At 38.8% G+C, this 19,723-nt stretch overlaps 2 protein-coding genes across 3 annotated transcripts; both read right to left on the bottom strand.

The window, feature by feature from the left end:
* Positions 1-346: 346 nt before the first annotated feature.
* dbf4b (DBF4B-CDC7 kinase regulatory subunit) lies at positions 347-6,828 on the bottom strand. The gene is made up of 12 exons (XM_080873086.1): positions 6,678-6,828; positions 6,155-6,349; positions 5,531-5,704; positions 5,267-5,317; positions 5,099-5,168; positions 4,635-4,699; positions 4,405-4,444; positions 4,267-4,312; positions 3,289-3,420; positions 2,842-2,983; positions 2,599-2,726; positions 347-2,508 (listed from the first exon to the last, which is right to left on the bottom strand). Exons 1-12 carry the CDS (start codon positions 6,795-6,797, stop codon positions 1,083-1,085), a joined length of 2,589 nt encoding a protein of 862 aa, XP_080729212.1. The 5' UTR covers positions 6,798-6,828; the 3' UTR covers positions 347-1,082.
* A 693-nt stretch (positions 6,829-7,521) lies between these two features.
* On the bottom strand, positions 7,522-19,272 carry LOC308390490 (gap junction gamma-1 protein-like). Of its 2 annotated transcripts, XM_080872554.1 has the most exons (4): positions 19,206-19,272; positions 19,044-19,106; positions 18,203-18,283; positions 7,522-10,188 (listed from the first exon to the last, which is right to left on the bottom strand). In XM_080872554.1, exon 4 carries the CDS (start codon positions 10,134-10,136, stop codon positions 8,766-8,768), a length of 1,371 nt encoding a protein of 456 aa, XP_080728680.1. In that variant the 5' UTR covers positions 10,137-10,188; positions 18,203-18,283; positions 19,044-19,106; positions 19,206-19,272; the 3' UTR covers positions 7,522-8,765. The 2 variants fall into 2 exon arrangements, with proteins under 2 accessions (XP_080728680.1, XP_080728681.1); XM_080872555.1 differs by having other exon boundaries at positions 19,044-19,261.
* Between the last annotated feature and the right edge of the window lie 451 nt (positions 19,273-19,723).

Raw genomic sequence — 19,723 nt, 5'->3', positions numbered from 1 at the left:
AAATACATTTTCTTATAATTAATATTGAATTAAAGCCATTATCCCGAAAGAATTATGTAAATGAATATATTTGAATTATATATACGCAATAATATGATTCACTTATCGGTTGGGTGAAAACTGGGCAGTTAGTATTAATGAAAACTGGGATGAGGAGAACATATCAAATACTGTTCATATCAGCTGGTCTGATGAGCCAAACGGGACACATCGACTTGCTGCTGCCCTTGCTTCATCCATCACTTATTTAAGTTTGACATACAGTCAGCATTTATAAAGTCTTCACCACACATGGAAAAAAAAAAGCTTTTTAAAGCACACAGAGGGGGGATATTTATGAATAAAAACATTTATTAAAAAAAAAAAAAAAACACTGTACAAGGTTTCAATTCACATTCCCAGAGACAACTGACATACCTCCATATGCAAAAATCATGTTGCATTCCCTTTGTCACATTGTGACCTTTTTTTCATGTTTAGAAGCAGCAGTGAGTTCTGGACTTTATAGACCATTTCATCATATCAAAGATGTCCAAAAATGGTATTTATTGGTAGATGACCTCATACTGTATATCTAATAAACCTGACTTGCTTCTCCTTGACAAAGCCAGTCCTCTGGCCCACCCTCAAAATGCAGGAAGAGCTTTTTGACATTAATCAGGTGATTTGGCTCACAGTTCGTCAGTCCTCCACCCTGTGAACGCCTCGTCTGTTTGACCATCAACACCAGCATATGTGGGACCTGATCCAGGCGCAGCACTTACAGTAATTGAATAATGCCCCCTTTCAGGAAGGCCTCATTAAATTCTCAGTATCGCCACAAGTTCCCGAACAGAGCTGCCTGAGCGACTGCAGTCAGCACAACACACAATACTATTAAGAGGACTATGCACAATGAGGGTTCAAGAGGAACATGATCATCAACAGGATTCAAATTCTTGGGAAGATGCAGGATAAATTAATCAGCATGTAATGCAGAAGACAATTAAATCTGAAATTAAGCCCTAATTTTAAATATTTATTCAGTGTACAAAGGGCTTTTGTGCTTCGCATCTTTCACAAAAAAGTCAAGAAAATAGCTGTCAGTGCTGAACCTCTACAATCTGTACCACAGTCCTGCTAAAAGGGTCCCTTTCTTCCCCGCACATTGAGGCGGATGGGGTTGATGGCTTAAGGACAGTATGCAGGTGTGACTCGTAGCTGGTGTTGTGCATCCAGGGACACGGCCTGTGGAGTAGTTCCTTGTCGAGCTCACAGTTCTGTTCAGTGGAAGCCAGAGGTGTAGCTGAGGTCGGGCCCAGCTGTGACAGCAGGTCACAGTCCCAGTCTGACTCTGAGGATGATGGAGAGAGCTTTGCCAGGTCTGGGATGAGGCCTGGCTCGATACAGATTGAGGTAGAGTGAGATACTGAACGCTGAGATTCTTGACTAGAAATCCCACTGTGACATTTATCAGTGTGGAAGTCGACTGGTTGAGTGGCAACCGGGTCAATTTTGACAGAGGATCGAGCTAAATTCTGTGCACTCGGAAAACAAAACGTACTACAAGTCTGTTTTAAAACAAACATATCCACAGTAGTAAATGTTGAAGAGACAGTTGAACTGAGACAAGACTGAGAGATTTCATAACGGAGCTTGTCCAAGAGTAAAGCGCATTCACTCTTTGCTGTATTGTCACTTTGTGGTTTTGGTGGTTTAATATTTTGTCCCGTCCAGCTATCACTGTTACCAGTCTTTGTTGTCCTCATCCTTTTACTGTTGCTACATTCAGGGCTGGCAGATCGACTGCGCTTTTTGGAGTTTACTGCGATTTCTGACTGACGAGGAAGGGAACGAGATCTACCAGAAGATCGCGTGGTGCACTCCAAATCTCTGTTAGAACACACAAGCCCAGCAAACTCAACAACGTTGTCCGTTTTTGCTCTTCCTGCATTGGTCACAGCCCCAGAGGTAATTGGTGGGGTGGAGAGAAAATCTCTGAATGCTGAGGCAAATGTAAACACACCATCCTCAGTTGATCCTTCCACAGGCTCCTCTGTGATGTATGGTTGGGGACTGAGGACAGGGGGGTCTGAGTAAGGACTTTGAGGATTTATAATGTAGGAATAGGGGACTTGGGGGCTGAGGACTGGAGGCAGGGAGAAAGGGTCAGAGAGGGGACATGGAGAGAGACGCTGAATTTCAGGCAGTTGATTGACTGAGTCCTGGGCTTCTACTTCAGGTTTTAATACAGGCATGACTGGACTCAAAGCCTGAGGATGCATATCAGGCAGCTGGCAGTTTGTCACATGATTGAAAGACTGAGCGCCTGGATTTGGGACGGTAAACTGAACTCCTGGTGATGGACTGGCAGGGCCTGGACAGGAAAGAGGACCCCTGGTAGGGCTGGAAAGGTGAGTATTTAATGATGAACCTCGTCTCCGCAGGGCCTGAACAGTATGCTCCGTCTCGGCATCAGAAAGAGGCTCCAGTTCACAGACATCATGGATAGGCAAAGGAGTTGGAAGTCTAGAGAAGGATACAGACAATCAGTTGAAAACAGAAAAAAATATATATATAAATAAATCTATATCAAAATATTTCATAATCCAAGCTGACCTGCTCAGTTCTTCTTGCTGGGGTGGATTGGGATCAAATTCTGGAAGCATATCAACCACAAGCTCATCCACCAAGCTGTAATTCAAAGGATCCAGCACAAATGTGCGGTGCTGATTGGACTGCAAGTGCTTCAAGGACAAAAAAAACAAAAACAAAAACCCACACCATGAAAATGAACAAAATCACCCAAAGGAACCAACTTCTATTTGCTTTAAATAATAATTAAAAAAAAATAATTCCTACCTCTTCCAGATTTGTGAATGATTGTTGGCAGCATTCACAGTAAGAAGGGTCCTTTTTGCGTGGTCGCCAAGGTGAAGGGTTACAACTAAGTGGGGATTTACTTTGGGATTTTTCTTGAATGCTACTTTCAACTTTCTTGACCCTAATTAAGAAAAATACAAATATTATGAACCCTCAAAATACTTTTTACACAATAAAACACTTTCTTCATGGAGTGCAATTTATTTCCACCATCATTTCAACCATTTATTCAAAAATGAAAAATAATCAAACAGTTTGTTATAATATATATATATATATATATATATATATATATATATATATATATATATATATATATATATATATATATATATATATATATATATATATATATATATATATATATATATATATATATATAAATCAGTATTATTCAAACAGTTAGCCAACCACATGTGAACAAACCTTGTTTTGGTTTCCTCCATCTCTGTCTTCTTTTCAAACCGAGGAGGAGGAGGACATTCAAAGGGACTGAATCGACCAGCGTAGTACAGATCTGGGAAGGTCATAGACTGCATGTGCAAAGGCTTGTATTTCCTGTTTACATGGCAGAATAACAGAGGGAGGAACAATAGAAAAAATGAAAAACCAAATAAAAATGTCTGTATCAATGTTTCAACATTACAACACTAAGAATATAAAGACTGACTCAGTAATACAGTAATTATATAACTGAAGCATTTTGAAGCTATATTAACCACTTTTCAAAAACTTATTTGAGATAGACTGTATCTAGCAGTCCAGATGCCATGGGTTCTATGTCATAGCAATGGCCCATACACATTAGCCAGATCACATCAATTAACTGAAATGAGAGCGCAAATGATGGGCTCTGTTAGCACACAGAGATCCCCTGCAGGAAGGGGCAGTGGAGCTTGCAAAGCCTCATCAAATAGAAATCGTATCCAGTTGAGCTCTGGCCTCCTGGGGAGCTGCCTCAGTGGGAGGGGAGCTCTCACATTACAAGAAATTCAACTGGGCTGAAATACACACCTCCAGAACCAGCACCCAGTGGGGCAAGACGGGCAGAAACAATGGGATAGATCACTGCCCCCCACTGCTGCTTCACTGTCAGTATGCTTAACCCTCTAAAAAAGGCTCGAATCTGACACCGAACCATTAAATGAGGCTTTGCAGGCCTTGGGGGAGAAAGAAAAACCTTCCTTTGCCTTGCTAAATCCCAACTTGTCTATCTTTACTGACTAGGATTTAATTTGGGGAAGAAAAAAAATTAACTTAAAACATCGGAGTATCTTGTTATTTTAAGCTATTCTAAAACTAGGCGTGACTGATTTCTTTTTTTTTTTGACTGATTTCTAAAGGAAAGAAATAAACTTTCTCTTCCTTAAATATAAACTGAACTCCTCAAAAGAGGGAACTCACCTGCTCAAGTCTTCAATTTTAAGATACGGGGATCTCAAAGCCAAAGCTGTTGACAGCAGATTTGAGAAGGAAAAGACAAATAAATTAGCCAAAGTACAAATGTGAGGAAATTGAATCAAAACATAACCACAGACTTACCCTTGACAGCAGGAGAGCCTTGATGTTTAGTGCCAGTCTTCTGCAGTAAAAATAAAAATCATCAATATGAAACCAACATCAACTATATCTTTTACTTCATTCAGTTTTAATTGGTCTCCATCATGTGTTTGCTCGCTATCGTTACCATTTTCCAGCCCTAAAATCTAAAAACCGCTACAACAGGAAATCTGTCAAATGATGTGAAAAGATAAACAGCTCAAACACCTCACCTCTGCCCTCTTGTGTTTAGTACTGAAGCTCTCTCGAGTTAAATGTTTCAGATAACAGAGGACATCTGATAACACATTAAGGAACAACTTTCAATGTGCAAAACACAAATAATGTTTATTTAATCTGGGCACTGAGTTTAAAACAAAGTACAAAGGACACTGTAGACATCTCTCCTAAAAAGATACTTTTGAGTACTGAAAATAACACAATAGTTCAAGTCCAGCCACTTTAGGAACAGTCTGGATTTGATGTAGCGCTTTGCCAAGTTTCTGATTGTTCCTTGGACAAGATAAACAGCCACAAACTGGTACACAGCAGACAACTCCAATTAAAAGCCGCATTAAAATAGCAGCATACAAGAAAACATGAGCAATCACACAATGCCATCTGCTGTGAGCATAGGCTCACTGCATGTTAATCATGGTGTGTTGTGAAATTCCATTAAATTTAGTCAAAAGGATACCATCCACATGCAAAATCTTGACTCCCCATGATCGAGCACTGGACAAAACACTGCTTCCCTGCAGTCGTTCCTACAAGGCAGATTCATCAAAAAAGAGACAGTGAAGAATTAAAATATCAAAATACATCATCAGTACTTATAAAGAGAATTTTGTCTTCATTGACTTACATTGTTGCGAATGGCTTTTTCGAGCAGCGCTTTCCCTCGACTGCTGCAAGCCTATAGACACAAATGCAGTGCAGTTATACAGTGTAGTTCATTTTAACTTACACTAATGCCTAATGAGTTTGATCTTTTTAGTGATCTTGTGTTAGAATGTTTTCAGAGTAGCTTTCCAGGTTTCAGGGCAGTAAATCATCTGCCAAAATAGATTTGTGGTATTTGATAGCTAACCAAAAGCCTGACTGAAAGTGATAAAAGGAGATAAAGTACCATTGGCCTGGGAGTTCCAGGTCGCTGCTTGATGAGGCCGTTGTCCCACTGCTTAATCAGTTGTTGGGCTGATTGACTTGCCCCACCCTTGGAAACAATACTCTTCTTGTCCAGGCCTTCTTTGTTTCCAGTCACAACAAAGTTTACATCCTTGTGTAGAAAACTCTCGACCCTCTTCAAAAAAAAAAAAAAAAATGAAAACAATATCCATGTGAGTTTCTGATGAATGCAAAATCTAACCTCAGTCCAGTGGATGTACTGTAAGTGTTCACTGACCATTTGGACTTATCAAGTGTTTATCAACAGTAATAATACTTTGTTTTCTAAAGAAAACAGACACAAGTACAGGCAATGACATACAAAAGAAAAGATCAGATCAGTGAGGACGATCAATATATTCGTTATTAGGGTTGTATGCGTGCAGAATTCAAGACTAAATCCATTATTCAAAGGTTTAAAAGACTCAAGATTGATGCTTTTGTCATCTATATCAAAAAGTGTCTGTCTTCTTACAGACACTTTTGAAGATATATTTTAAATACAATGCGACAGCCTTTAAACAACAGCCTTTTAAGCGTCTGTAAAAAAAGGTTCCACTGGCAGGCTATCTTAACATATGCTTACCCCTCCAAAAAGAGAGATGGATTCCAAAAGCAGGACTGTTGGCTGTTTCTTCACATTGTCCAGGTAGAAGGTCTTTCCCTCCAGCTTTTTTGGCCCAAGACACAGCTTCCCCAGGAGCCCATATCCACGTTCTTTTGAATACTGCTGCTGTTGCATGATCCTGGTGCAGTAAAGGCTGTCACAAGCACCAGGAGCCTACAAAAATTAAAGGAACATCTGTCAAGATCCAAATAAGCTTTTAAGTTACAAAACCGGCAAGAGTATAAATTAGCTTTCTAGCAACTATGTTTACGATTTTTTTTTTTTTTTTGAAGTGCAGCAGTTTAAATTTCGGTCACGTAAGATAACCACCAAAACGCAACTGCGCAGTTCAAGTTTCAGCCTAGCCACTCTGCTAGTTAGCTTTAGCCGACTTGAGCGAGGTTAGCTCTCTCTAACAACAGCCAGAAACCATTCAATGTCGGCTAATTTAACCCATGTTCTGCTTCTTTGTGACAAAAAAGAGAAAAGAAACACGGCTTACTTGTGTTTTGTTCCTGTGCTGGAGAGAAGCGAAAAAAAACCCCACTGCTATCGCTTCGTCAACAAGCCGGCGAAGCTGTAACCGCCGCTTTTTCAAAAACACTGGAGGACGTGCGGACATGAAGACGGCGTAACATCCGGTCTGACGCTGCCTTCAGGTGCTTTTCAATCAGTGTGAAATCAAAAGTTGAAACGCCTTCCCATTTTAATTTAGCACTGACGTCAAAAAAGAAAAGACTGTTTGCTCCTGACGCTGCCCTCCACATAACCTGTTGACTGAAACGTGAGCCCTGGCTTTCATTTTCAAATATACCTTTTAATATATATGAAATATATAATGAGTTAATGGTAAGGTTCTTACAGTCACTGGTACAGTATCCTGAACCCAACACAAAAGCACCCTGGTTATCAATTTTGGCCCTTGAAAAAGAAAATAAGACAAATAACTTATGAAATTCAAGAAAACAGACAATAACAATTAATGAAAAGCAACTTAGCTGTTTAGTTGATGCTTGATCTGACACTTATTGCAACTGATTATCAGCATATCAGCGGGTCAAACACAATGACTACAGAAAACTACAATCACTGGTTAAACACATTTCCAGAGAGAATCCCCAAGATTCATTTTTGACTACGGTATGTTAAATTCTACTTGCCATGTTAGTTTTAAGGAGCCATAAACTAAATATTTCACCACAAAATATATTAGATTTCTCAGTGATGAGTTTTTCTTTCAATAAAACTTCCAACATATGACAGATTTCAAATATAGACACAGAAAGATTTTGGTAAGTTTTATCTACAGGGATCCCACTGAAAGAGACATAGAACTATTATATTATTCCCTCTTTGTGCCCAGCAGAGGGCAATGCAAGCTTAAGCTGACTACCAGTGTAAATTACCCACATGCTCAAATATTCAGCATTAAATTAATAATATAGTTTTCATTCTAGACTGACAATCAAACCATTGAAAACAAGACAAAGATTATGAGACAAATACAAACTCTTTATTCAAAACATGCACTTTTTGTTCCTAAAAATATTTTTTAACAAAACCAAACACAGTAACAACAAATGACAAATGGCCTTTCAGACTGAAAATATGGAAATCCAAGTAAAAGATTGATAAAAGAAAGAAACAAATGAAGCATATAAAAAGCTTGATACACTCGTTCTTTTTAATGTATACTACTGGATGAATGGTTGAAAAAATAAAGTATGTTAAAAAAAAGGTAATACCTGTACTATAATATATGACTTTTTTTTAAACTTGCCTCTCGAAACAATAACGAAAACTTCTCTTTTCTTTCTAAAAAAAATAGTGGGAATGCTTTTAAAATACCAAAAGAAAATATGGTGAAATTACCAGCTGAAACATACTGTCTGTTATTTTTTTGTCAGCTGTTTTCAAACACAACTTCTAAAAACAAATCATCAGAATTAGACCAGGACATTGTTGTTTTAACTTACATAAAACAGACAGCAGGACATTCCAGTCAGCTGCATTTAGACTATCGGAAAAACTCCCTGTGGTCGTGAGGAGGGCACTGCCTGACTATAGCGTGCAGGAGGCAGGAAACAGGATGACCACTCATTACCTGTGAACTCAGCAGAATATTCGCTTCTCTATTCTTGATTTTGCACAATTAAACATCATGCATTTTTTACTAGAGAACTGGCATGTTAAAGACAATATCTAATGATTGATACGGTTTAGGGCTGCAGTACATATGTGAAAACAGCCTTTTTGTTGCTTGTGGGAAAACGATCTACACCAAAAAGAAACTGAAGAACAATTTTGAATATTCATGAGCAAAATTATTCAAATCTTTAACTGTGGATGGCAATGAAAAAAACATTAACTCTGTAACATAAAGGGTTGCTCAGTTTGAATGAAGCTGCTTTTAGATGGTTTAAGTAAGGCACTTTCAATTGCAGCATTAAAGTCTCTGCTTAAAGAAGGTAAACAAAAACAGGGTACCAAAATCTTAGCGCAAAAGGTATTCAAGATATTATTTTCCTGCTATACAAAGCTTTTCCACTGAACTGAGCTAAATAGGTAAGCTGTTTTACATAGTCGTGTTTCAAATCCACTCTGAACCCTTTATGACTCCATATTTGCTGCTACTGCTGGTGCTGCTGCTGCCTCTGTCTGTATCTGCCCTGCTGGAGGCGTGTCTGTTGGTCTGCCGGTGTTTACGTTCACGGTGGGGCTTGCTGCGGTTGTTAGTGTGGCTCTGCAGCTGGATGTAGGTCTGATTATCACCCTCCAGGATTTTCTGAGGTCTACCGCTGTCCTTATGAACAGCCCTGGGTGCATCTCCCTTCCCAACTCTGCACTGGTTTTCATCATTAATGCCGTTCTGTTGACGCTCCTCTTGGGGAATGTTCACGTGATTCTGCTGACATGCCAGCTTGGCATTAGTGAGATCAGTGATGGGTAGTGGTTGGTTGTGGTTCCCTAGAGAAGGTTTGACGGCGATGTTGTACCCAGGTGGAGGCGCTGGTGCATTCCAAGAAAATGGGTAAGAGCTGTAGTCTTCCTCACTCAATCTCACCTCGTTAAGACGGCCTTGTCCTCTTGCCAGCCCGTAGAGCTCCTCATTGGGGAGCTCCGTCTTGCGGGAGTGTATTATCTCATACATGGTACCAATGCCCAGGTGAAGCATCTCCCATATATTGAGTGCTAGACAGAGCAGGGAGACTGTGTACATGATGAGGAGAAAGATTGTCTTCTCAGTTGGTCGCGACACAAAGCAGTCCACCTTATGAGGACAGGGCTGGTCTTTGCATACATAGGTGGCAGGAACGGAAAAGCCATAGAGGGCATACTGACCACAGAGGAAAGCAACCTCCAGCAAGGAGCGCAACAGGAGTTGGACGACGTAAAGGCGCATCAATCCATCCTCTTTGATACGATGACGCCCATCATGGCGTACTTTGGCTTTTTCTTTTCTATCACAGCTGCCTCCCTTTTCTGCTTCACAATCGTCGTTCTCCACCTCTGCCACTTCATAGATCATCGGGTCTTCCTCGTCGTCATCCTCAGCCTCTTCAATGCCCCTGTGCTGCTTTCTGCCTGCAAGATAGTGCTTCTTGGGTTTCTTCTGGGTAAATCCATTCACTCCCCCACTTTCTGCCTTCTCCTCTGCCCGAGCAATTTTGTTGACAGCGTAGCCCAGGTACATAACTGAAGGGGTGGCCACCAGGATAATTTGAAAGACCCAGAAGCGGACGTGTGAGAGTGGAGCGAAGGCGTCGTAGCATACGTTCTCACAGCCTGGCTGTGCTGAGTTGCAGACGAACTTGCTTTGTTCATCGTAGTAGATTGACTCTCCTCCTACGGCTGTTAGCACAATGCGGAAAACAATGAGAGTGGTGAGCCAGATCTTGCCCACAAATGTAGAATGGTTGTGGATTTCTTCCAGCAGGCGAGTCAGAAAACTCCAGCTCATGGTAGTGGTGGAAAAACTACAGCAAGAGGCAACATACACGTCCTCTTACTCCCTGTGGAGAGAACAGAAAGCTTTGGGTCATGCATGCAAACTTAAAAGGCAAATATCTACATTGATTCATTGAACACTAAGGTGGTTATGTCATCTCTTTTCGAGCTGCCAAGGGTAACAAATGAAGTCAGAGACAAAAGAAGAAACTAAAGGTTTACTCCCTCCAGGATTCGCTGCTTCTACCATAACCGAGTATGGCTGCCCCCATTCCCCTGCTGGCCTGTGCTCCAGTTTGTCTCTTTTGCTCCCCTTTTAATCCTTCTCCCTGTCTTTTCTATGTCCTAAACTAAAAAGAAACATCATTACTTCTACTTCTATCAAACATGGTTTAGGGAGTGACGGCACACTGTCTTCTCACATAGATTTATCGGTTGGTTAACTTGGCATTTTTCATTAGTGCTACAGGTCACATGAAAAGCCATTACAGGGATCTTCTAAAAGGAGGTGGAATTGCTCAGAAAATTAAACATTGTGCATGCCATATATATATTACACTTTGGCCTGAATAAGGCCACAAAGGTTTTTTACACATTCCTTATAACCTTTACTTCAATTTAGCTTATTGTTCTATTTGAAAACATATAGTCAACCATGGTGCTACTGACATAATACAACCACAATATGTGCATTAAAGATAAAATGAGCTTCCTGAAACAAAAAAAGCAAATAAAAAAGTTCCAAAACTTTGTATAATGCAAGCAAATTCGTTTAACTCACTGCTGTACATCCACCTGAAGGACAAAAGGATACTCTGAGGAACAGGACTTGACACATATGCTCTTGACATGCCCTCCAGGATTACAAATGTACATAACTAACACACTTTTTCCTGCCTTTGACATATTATTTTCAATTTGAAGACAAACTAAGTTCAGCACAGAGCTCTTCTTGCCAGAATCTGATAATACAGAGTAGGAAAAAAATGATTTCTTACTCTTTCCATTTTTGTATATCTCTCAATTTGTCTCTCTTTTTCCTGACACGCAGAATGAATTGCTCAGCTTTTATTTTACATATAAAGACGCCACACACTCTTCTACTGTACTCACTATGTGTTTTGTTTAGCTCCATTTGTTTGCACAGATGGGTATGAGCACTTAGCTCTTCTGCAGAATGCACACCTACCTCCTGATTCGAAATAAATCACAGGCAAGTACTTTGTCTTTCCTATACATGGTAATCAAATAGTGTATTTCTTCACAATAACAACACTTTCATCCTTCAATGATAGCTGTGCCTTGTAGCTCATGTCCAAACACATCCTCAATATTAGTACACAAAGGGAAGAGTAATGAAGCAGATGGAACGCCTAAGTGTAATTGCCATCGTAATTTATATTACACCTTAAAAACGAAAAGCCATTCAACGTTGATTTGTTAATTTACAACAATATACAATATATTTATTTGCCTATTATGGTAATGAATGCACTCCGCATTAAAGTCTGATTGATATATTGGCTATCTGATATTACTAGCTGCATGAAATACATAACACAATGCAGAAAAAGATGCATATAAAAATGCTGTTCTCACACAGAAAACTGCCATTCACCTGTTTGCTATTTAAGGTAGGACCTGACCTTCAGAATTCACCTGAGTGTTATCTAACTGTGGTATTCTTCATCTTGTCTCTTTGTAAGGCTCTGTGAACTGGCCGAAGACCTCTAATGTGCTTCTTTATGTGCTTAGGACGTCCCAGCGGAGTTCCGAGACTGTTTGTTACTTGGCGGAGTTAGGAGATTCTGTTCGGGGATTTTGATTCACAGAACCTTCCTTCCATTAGATTTTGTACATATTGGACTCTTAAACCGAGCACTTCAAAAAGACTTTGTATATAGCACTATCTACACCAGCACTGTAAATAAACTCACCGCACTTTCATTCCTGAGTCCTGCATTTGAGTCCGGCCAGACAAATCATGACAGCAGAGTGTGGATCACAGAGCAGTAAGTGCTGCTTAGGCATTCAAAGTAAGCAAAGTAGTTTTTAAATATGTGTTAGAAATGGATAAAAACACTGACTTATCATTTTCTTAAATCTAATTGCTAGAAATTAATGTTGGCGTAAGTGCTGAAAATCAAGTATATGTGCATTAACCTTTTATCCCTAATCCAATGATAATTTACATTTAAGTTTAGCTGAAGTAAAGCCATTCATTGATGTTCAATAATGGCACCATTTTATCATATTAATGTAAGCTGTTGAGACCCAAATGTACTAAGCAGTACATATCAGCATGATATTGCAATTAAAAAATGTTTTGATGGGTACGGAAAAAGAACACAGTTCATTTCAATGGTGATCAGCAATTGGCAGAGAGTAGAACAAATTAATGAGCCAAAAACAGGCAGACCTGTCGCATGGGATTTATGTAAGAAGTTTTGAAATAGCATGACGTTTCATGAGATTTCAGTCAATGAGAGGCAACTGAATTCCAAGATCTAAAGAGAAGCTCTAAAGGGAAGAGGGGGGGGGGAAGGAAGGGAGAAAAAAGACTACAACAAAGTTATTTTTTGTGTGCGCACTTCTGAGATAAAATACACAGACATGTGTACTGATCTCTGTGTAGAAATGTGACTAACAGCCTGAAAAAAATGCAAACGTCTGTGCTCACGGTAACTTGGTCACTTGTAACCCGGCTGCCTATGAAGATGCAAGTTATATCCTCGTACGCATCTTTTATTGAGATTTTTCTTGTCCCTCCCTCCAATACCCCACGTCAAGTTCAGTTCAGTCAGTTCTGCTACATTAATATACCAGTATTACTGAAGACCAGAAATATGTGGGACTCGGCTCCAAACTCCGTGAAGAGCTACAGGAGAGAGCTCACAGCTTTGAGTCATCCACAATCGGCAATTACCCACTAGTTCTGATAACATCTCCAATTTCAAAACCCCCACCGGCAGCTATCACAACCACATAAGGCGAAAAAACTAAGACAGGCCTTTTTGTGTTAAAGTTGGTGCAAATTATAGTAAACTGTGTGCCGCAAACCTTAGTAAATCCTGTTTGTGTGAGTCATTTAAATATTTTCCTCCTAAAATTTCTGGAAGGCTGCAATAAAGCTAGCCATAAAAATACCTGTGTCCACGCCTTTCAGTCACAAAACTGACAGTGCAACTTGTAAATACCAAAGGCAGCTTTTTTAAGAGGTTTTAATATAAATCTAAAATTTTATTTTCAATTAAATTAATTTCAGTTTTGTGTATATAGTGCCAGCAATACAAACTTTGTCTCAAAGTGGTTTCTATCGTGAAGTAAAGAGCCTACAATATTAGAGAGAAAACACAATAGATCAGACAATCCCCTGTGAGTAAACACCTGGTGACAACAGTGAGGAAGAGCTTCCTGTTACAGGAAGAGATGTCTGGTTAAACCAGGCTCAGGGACGCCATCTAACTCCAGGACATGTGGGTAAAGAGAAGAAAAGGAGAAGAGCACTTTTTTTCACTTATGCACTACTACTAAATACTCTACCTAACCCCAAAAAACCTCTAAGCCGAAGACACCCATTTGCTCAAATCTAGGGCTGCAGACGCCTAAAGTAAGTAAAGTTTTAAAGATCTAGACTTCTGTGGGGCAAACTTTGCATGTGATGTGCCTGACTTTAGAGGCTTCCTAAGAAGAGTTTGTATTCAAACAATCTAGCTCCTGCTCTACTACTTGTAACTGTACATGACAAGAGGAGACAGAGATGTGACACGGGAACATGACTGAGATTGTGCTGGAACTGCTGATATATGGAATAATTTATTTTACCTCGCTGAATAGAGCATTCATCAAAAAAGCAATTCTTTAAAGCTTTATCTTTACTTGGTTCATTTATGTCACAAGAAAATAAATTACAAAAAAATCAATCAATCAAAAGACAAATCAAATGGGTTAAGGCACTATATCTTTCATCTGTAATCTTCAGGACACCACGCTGCAAGTGACTATTACATGCTTCATACATAATTTGAATATAATAATTGATTGAGGCGACTGTTGTTGTGATTTGGCGCTAGGGCTGTGCGATATGACCAAATTCTCATATCCTGATATAAGACATCTATCGTCCCGATAGCAATATAAATCACAAAAATTTAACATTTTCTGTAAATTCTGTGAATCTCAGGCAGCTCGTCTTGCGGGAAGTGTTTCCAGCTGTGTGTCATGTAGCTCGAGTCGAGTGTTTTAACCGATGCATGAAACTATACATTTTTAGACATAAGTTGTAAAGGCCGCTGTTTTCTTTGTGAGTATTTATTACACGGCGTGCTGCGGGGAAAAGCCTGTTCTAACGTTTGAGTCTAAGGTCTATTTTTTAGCACCTGGCGACTCTTTTTTAATTCTCATCCGTAAATAATCTGCTCTTTCACGTGATTCGGTTTATTTTGAAAAGTCTCAACAGGATATTGAGCTTTATTGTGAAAGGTTTATGTGGACCATAAACAAGCGGACACGCGACGGTGTTACCGTCGTTGTTGCTAACCACAACGCATAAAAACAGGCGCTTGTCCATCCGTAGTGTGGTTATATTAAATATAAGAGAAAGAGAGAACTTTAAGAAATTAATATAGCCACTACAGTGACCATCAAAATGATGAAAAAGTATTGCTGTAAACAGTTTATTTTGCGACACCACAAAACAAACGATAGCATAAAATGAAACGATAGACGTTTTTATATCGTCATCCGATATATATCGTTATATCGAACAGCCCTATTTAGCGCTATATAAATAAAATTGAATTGAATTGTCAGTGTATTTTGAGTGTGTGTAACTGAATATAAACAATACCTCATCAGCCTTTTACAACTGAGGGGTAAAAACTTCCAAGTATGACGAACTATGTCAATTTCAACTTTACATAGTTCTAATTTAATCAGCTTTTAGTTTTGATGTTGATATAATCTTAGAAATGGATTCTGACATGGTATTTGTTATAGGTAGTTCTCAGAAAAGATTATTAATTAAGAATATTCTTTTTAGAAAGCTGCCAAAGCTTTTGGCTGTTTTATATCATTGTACACTGAATGACACAGCAATTCACTCACAAATATGCTGATAACTGAGACAATTAGAGGTTTTCTATATTTTTCAGAATGCGTCACTTCAACAGCCCAGATAAAATGTGATATAATATACACCACCTATTATACAAGTTCAAATGCAGGGCTCTATACGCACACACACATACTGATTCCATGCCAGAAGAATTTCCCACTAACGCTATGTAATAATAAACACAGTGACACACTGTCACATTCAGTAAGTATGACACATTAAAAAAATGTCCAGCTGCTAACATAAGACTCAATATTCTTCCTTCCTAATGTCTCACCATGAAGAAAAGAAGTTCTGAATGTCTCATTAAGAGTCACGTGCCCTCCAAACCTGCACATCTGGCCATGTTGTGTAATGTACCATTTGGAGGCCCAGTAGCACAGTATCACCACTACCCAAACACGAACCTTACCGACGGCATGAAACTGGGACAATCCTTCACATTGCTCATTTTTTAACTCATGATCAGCCAGGATACGCATGCAGTGTACAGCAAATTTAAACATAAAAACAACAACCTAATGTAATTAATGTAGGCACACGTCTCACTTAAGCATAGCAAGATACATATACAATAGTTTTAACTGATCTTCTTGACTCAAAGCAAAGAATGAAGCAAAAATAACTCAAAATATTCCGAATATTTTAAGCTTGAGAGTTCCGTTTTGATGAGAGGTTCCCAATATTATTTGCATTTTGCATCAAATCCATGTGTTTTTCTGCACTAAATCAAACACTCAAGCACAATAGACATTTCAGTATATTACATGATCAAAATCACAAGGAAAACTGTAGATTCTTGTCAAACAGAGTAATGTGGACTCAGTGCCGCTTCAACACAGACTCATTATGCTTACTTGTATCACAGCCCTAATCTGAACAGAGAACCTGGGTCTTTATATTTAAGCTTTATTCCCACGGGTCTTGATAAAAGGTTCCTCAGCAAAAGATTTTTAAGGAGCATATTTGGGTCTGATGATCAGCAATCCTCCAATCCGAAAATATTTATTTCAAAATAAAAAACAGAGCCGTATTTTCACACTTAAAGAAAGGTGTGAATGAACATCTGTTTAGATAATTACCTTTCTGTGATTATGGCCAGACTTTGTGATAAACACGCCATCCACATTTGTTAAACACATATGCACCAGACCAGAGCCTGCTGTCAACACTTTTTTGCTTCCATAAAATCTCTTAATTCTATGGTGGGAGGACAAGAAAATAAACCTCACAGTTATGTCTTCATGTAAAGCCACCTAGTCCCTAAATGTACAGCTCCACGCCCCCGGTTACTTATAGTGCCACACTGAAAGCTTTCCCCAGATGTCTCCCAGACCCAGACCCGCCGCCTCCTGCTTCCTACACAGCTAGTAAAAGAACTGGGGTTGTACATGCCTATCTGAGAAGGCTTCAAGCTGTGGATGTGAAGGTTAGTGGTTTCCTTCAAAGCTGTAAAAGTGATGCTCAACCCAAAATCTAACTTTGAGCATGAAACAGTCAACAGCTATTAACTTAAACGGGAACTGTTAAAAGTTTGTAGATTGCTGAGACTGCTCTTATTTTTGGAGCGCGTTTCTTCTTGATGAGATACACGTTATATACACAGTAGAAAGCTGAATTAAAGGAGGGAAAGCATGCATCCCATGCTCCCTGCCTGGACTCAAACCAGGCATTATCTTAAATGTAACTAACAACCCCTTGCCCTGGCATTTAGACAGAAGAACGAGAATTGCTTCCACGCTGTGTCCCAGAGCGAATAAGTCAACAACAAACAAGAATTCATAAGATCAAAGAAGCAAGAGGCAGGTTTGTCGGGGCACTACACCAACGCTAATGAGGATGGAATAAAAAAGAAGAAAACAGTGACAACAGCCGGCAGAAAAAAACCATGTCTAAGCTAACGTACATAAATAAAATAATGACCACGTATTTTTCCCAAGGAAAACAACAGCGGTGTAGTTAAACTAAATTAAACCATCAGCATTTCTTATCTCTGTACCTTGCCTTTACGAGGCAAAGCCCACGGGGTATTTCCAGGGTCACTTTATGAGCCATCCACTCAAAGATGTCAAAACACTCACTATGACACAGCATGAAGCGCACAGTTTGATATGGACACGAGCCTCTAGCTTAAAGAGTTTGTTTGCCTACCTTGAAAAAGTCAAGACAGGTACATTATGGTTATATAATCCTGAGATATAGCTGGAAATACCTTGTGTAATAGGCGTAGCAATATTTCTCTTAACATTCAAAATTTACGACATGCTATTATCTATGCAGGCGTTCTCATAGTTATTAAAAATTTTGAGGCCAAGTAAAGAGGTTTGGACTTCCACGAAGGGAAAATGAGAAGTACTGTGATAAAAAAGATATTTTAACTGTTTTTTTTACGAGTGGGAAAAGTCCCCAAATTGGATAAACTGAAGAAAATTAATGGAGAAATATATAAAATACCTTAAGGTAATAAGGTAACACAGACCCTCTGTCTTAAAAATATGCTGAGCATTTGTGGTTATTCACATAATTAAATGTGAGGGGAAAACGTAGGTTTGTATATTTTCAAAAAAGATAAAGAATAAAATTATATCGCTTATATTAATATTGTGTAACATTGCATACATAATCAATTTCATTCATAAACTCATGCTTGTGTACCTGCAGTGCTGCATATGTGGCATTAGTTCATGTGAACAGATGATTAAGAAATTCCTGAACCAACAGCAGCTGCCGTTTTGCACATTTTGTTACGAGTCTGAGTAAAAAACAGCTTGAACAGTAAAATTGCTCTAATTTTAAAAGACGACTTATGAATGATCTTTATGTCATATCACTCAGCCGTCATATCATCCAAACTATGATCTAGGATTTTAGTATTTTACTTGGTTGAGTAATTTAAACAGCCTTAGAGCACAGGATCAAATTCATTTAAAAAACATTCTCAGTATTGTGATGAATCTTATTACCCCCTTGCTTTGTGCTTTGATTCCTTTCGATCCTTCCTGTTATTCCAACCAGAACTCAGAGAGACTTCAAACCCCATGTGCCTGTAAAATAAATAGAAATATATATTTTTTAAAACTATGTAGTTAAAGAAAATCTGACAGGTTTTTAGTCTTTTTAAAAAATATTTTCACATATCTGTGTTTATGTTTTTAGCTCCTATAACTGTGCCTTGCCTAGCTAGAGAACTAAACTGTCTTTCATTAAACAAAAGAATTTAAATTAAAATAGTAATATTTGGACCCACACAGCATGCTCTTCCAACTACTAATTTGGTTCTTAGTTGCTGAAGAAGATCCACATGTTAGAAAAAAAAACTTATTCAGGAAAAAGAAAATATTTTTGCTGCATACAGACTAAAATAAAAATTTCCTAACAGGAGTTTAAGGGATTTATGCTAACTTTATGCTAATGCTAAAATAAGATGTCAAAGTTTCAGATAGGGTTTTCTTTTTTGGGGGGGGGAGGGGGAGTCACCAAATATATTGTACACACTTTTTAAATATTTGAATTATTACAAACAACATTTGTGAAATTACGGTAGTGTAATAACCTACAAAATAGTCGGCTAACTAAATCTGCAACCAGGTAACCGAACTTGCTAGCAAAGCTGAGTAACTTGCTAAACAGGCTAATCTAACATTATAGCTTCTTAATCAAAACACAACAAAATTGTAAGAAAAAACAGGAGAAAGTCAAGTCTCGTGGTCTTTCTAGTGCCCTAATGATTCATTCCAATCTTTTAGTAATAATTCCCTCAAAACAATTTTCACAGTTACTCATCTTTTATTGTAGCCACCTCACCTTTTTTGGCAGACTTTTGCTGGATCAGCATTTGAATCATCAACCAGCAAGATGTGGTACTCCCTGTATGCAGAGAAATACAGTCTTCACCACAAAATTACACCACAGTGGTTAATAATCATCTCCATTCACATAAAAGCTGAGGGTGAGTTTAGCTCTTACTGTTTTAAATGTAAAAGTAGCTCCAGCAGGCTGAACCAAAGACGGAGGGAGCTTGGTTAGAGCAGAGGAAGGCAAACTGGCTGAAGCGGGAAGGAGGGGTTTCTGGGCATGTGTGTGTGTGTAGGAGAGAGAGAGTATGTGATGCATTATAAGGCAATTTTCCTTCTTGATTTTTCTGTTAAAATCAAAAAGATGACAGTTAAATGCCAGGGTTCTGGTTTATCTGCCTTTAAAGCCTGACAGCATCATTACCATTTTAATTTACACATTGCCTTTTTCTGTCTACATAAATTAGCTGGATGATCACTGGCTCTGATTTTAAGTACTGTATAGTGTAGTCTTTTATTTTCCCCCAGTCAGGATCTGATGTCAGATCTCGGCCAAATCAAACAGGAAGATCAGAAGTGAGAATCAGGAGCTGATGTATGAGTACCAGGACAGGTATGCAGGGGAGAGAAGGAGAATGAGAGTCAGTAGAGGGAAGACAGAATACGTGTGTGTGAATGAGAGGGAGATAA

The sequence above is a fragment of the Rhamphochromis sp. 'chilingali' genome (genome assembly GCF_963969265.1).
Source record: "Rhamphochromis sp. 'chilingali' genome assembly, chromosome: 22".
In the NCBI taxonomy this organism is placed as follows: Eukaryota; Metazoa; Chordata; class Actinopteri; order Cichliformes; family Cichlidae; genus Rhamphochromis; species Rhamphochromis sp. 'chilingali'.
Note: the sequence above shows the minus strand (reverse complement) of the source record. Positions and strands in the feature narration are given on the sequence as shown.

Bases quoted from the DNA above. Each gene is read 5' to 3' on its own strand.
- dbf4b (XM_080873086.1), bottom strand. From the start codon at position 6,797: ATGTCCGCACGTCCTCCAGTGTTTTTGAAAAAGCGGCGGTTACAGCTT. The intron at 5,705-6,154 runs GTAAGCATATGT...TTTTTTTTGAAG, and splicing joins CCATCTCTCTTTTTGGAGGG to AGGGTCGAGAGTTTTCTACA. The intron at 4,313-4,404 runs GTAAGTCTGTGG...TGCTGTCAACAG, and splicing joins AGGCTCTCCTGCTGTCAAGG to CTTTGGCTTTGAGATCCCCG.
- LOC308390490 (XM_080872554.1), bottom strand. From the start codon at position 10,136: ATGAGCTGGAGTTTTCTGACTCGCCTGCTGGAAGAAATCCACAACCAT.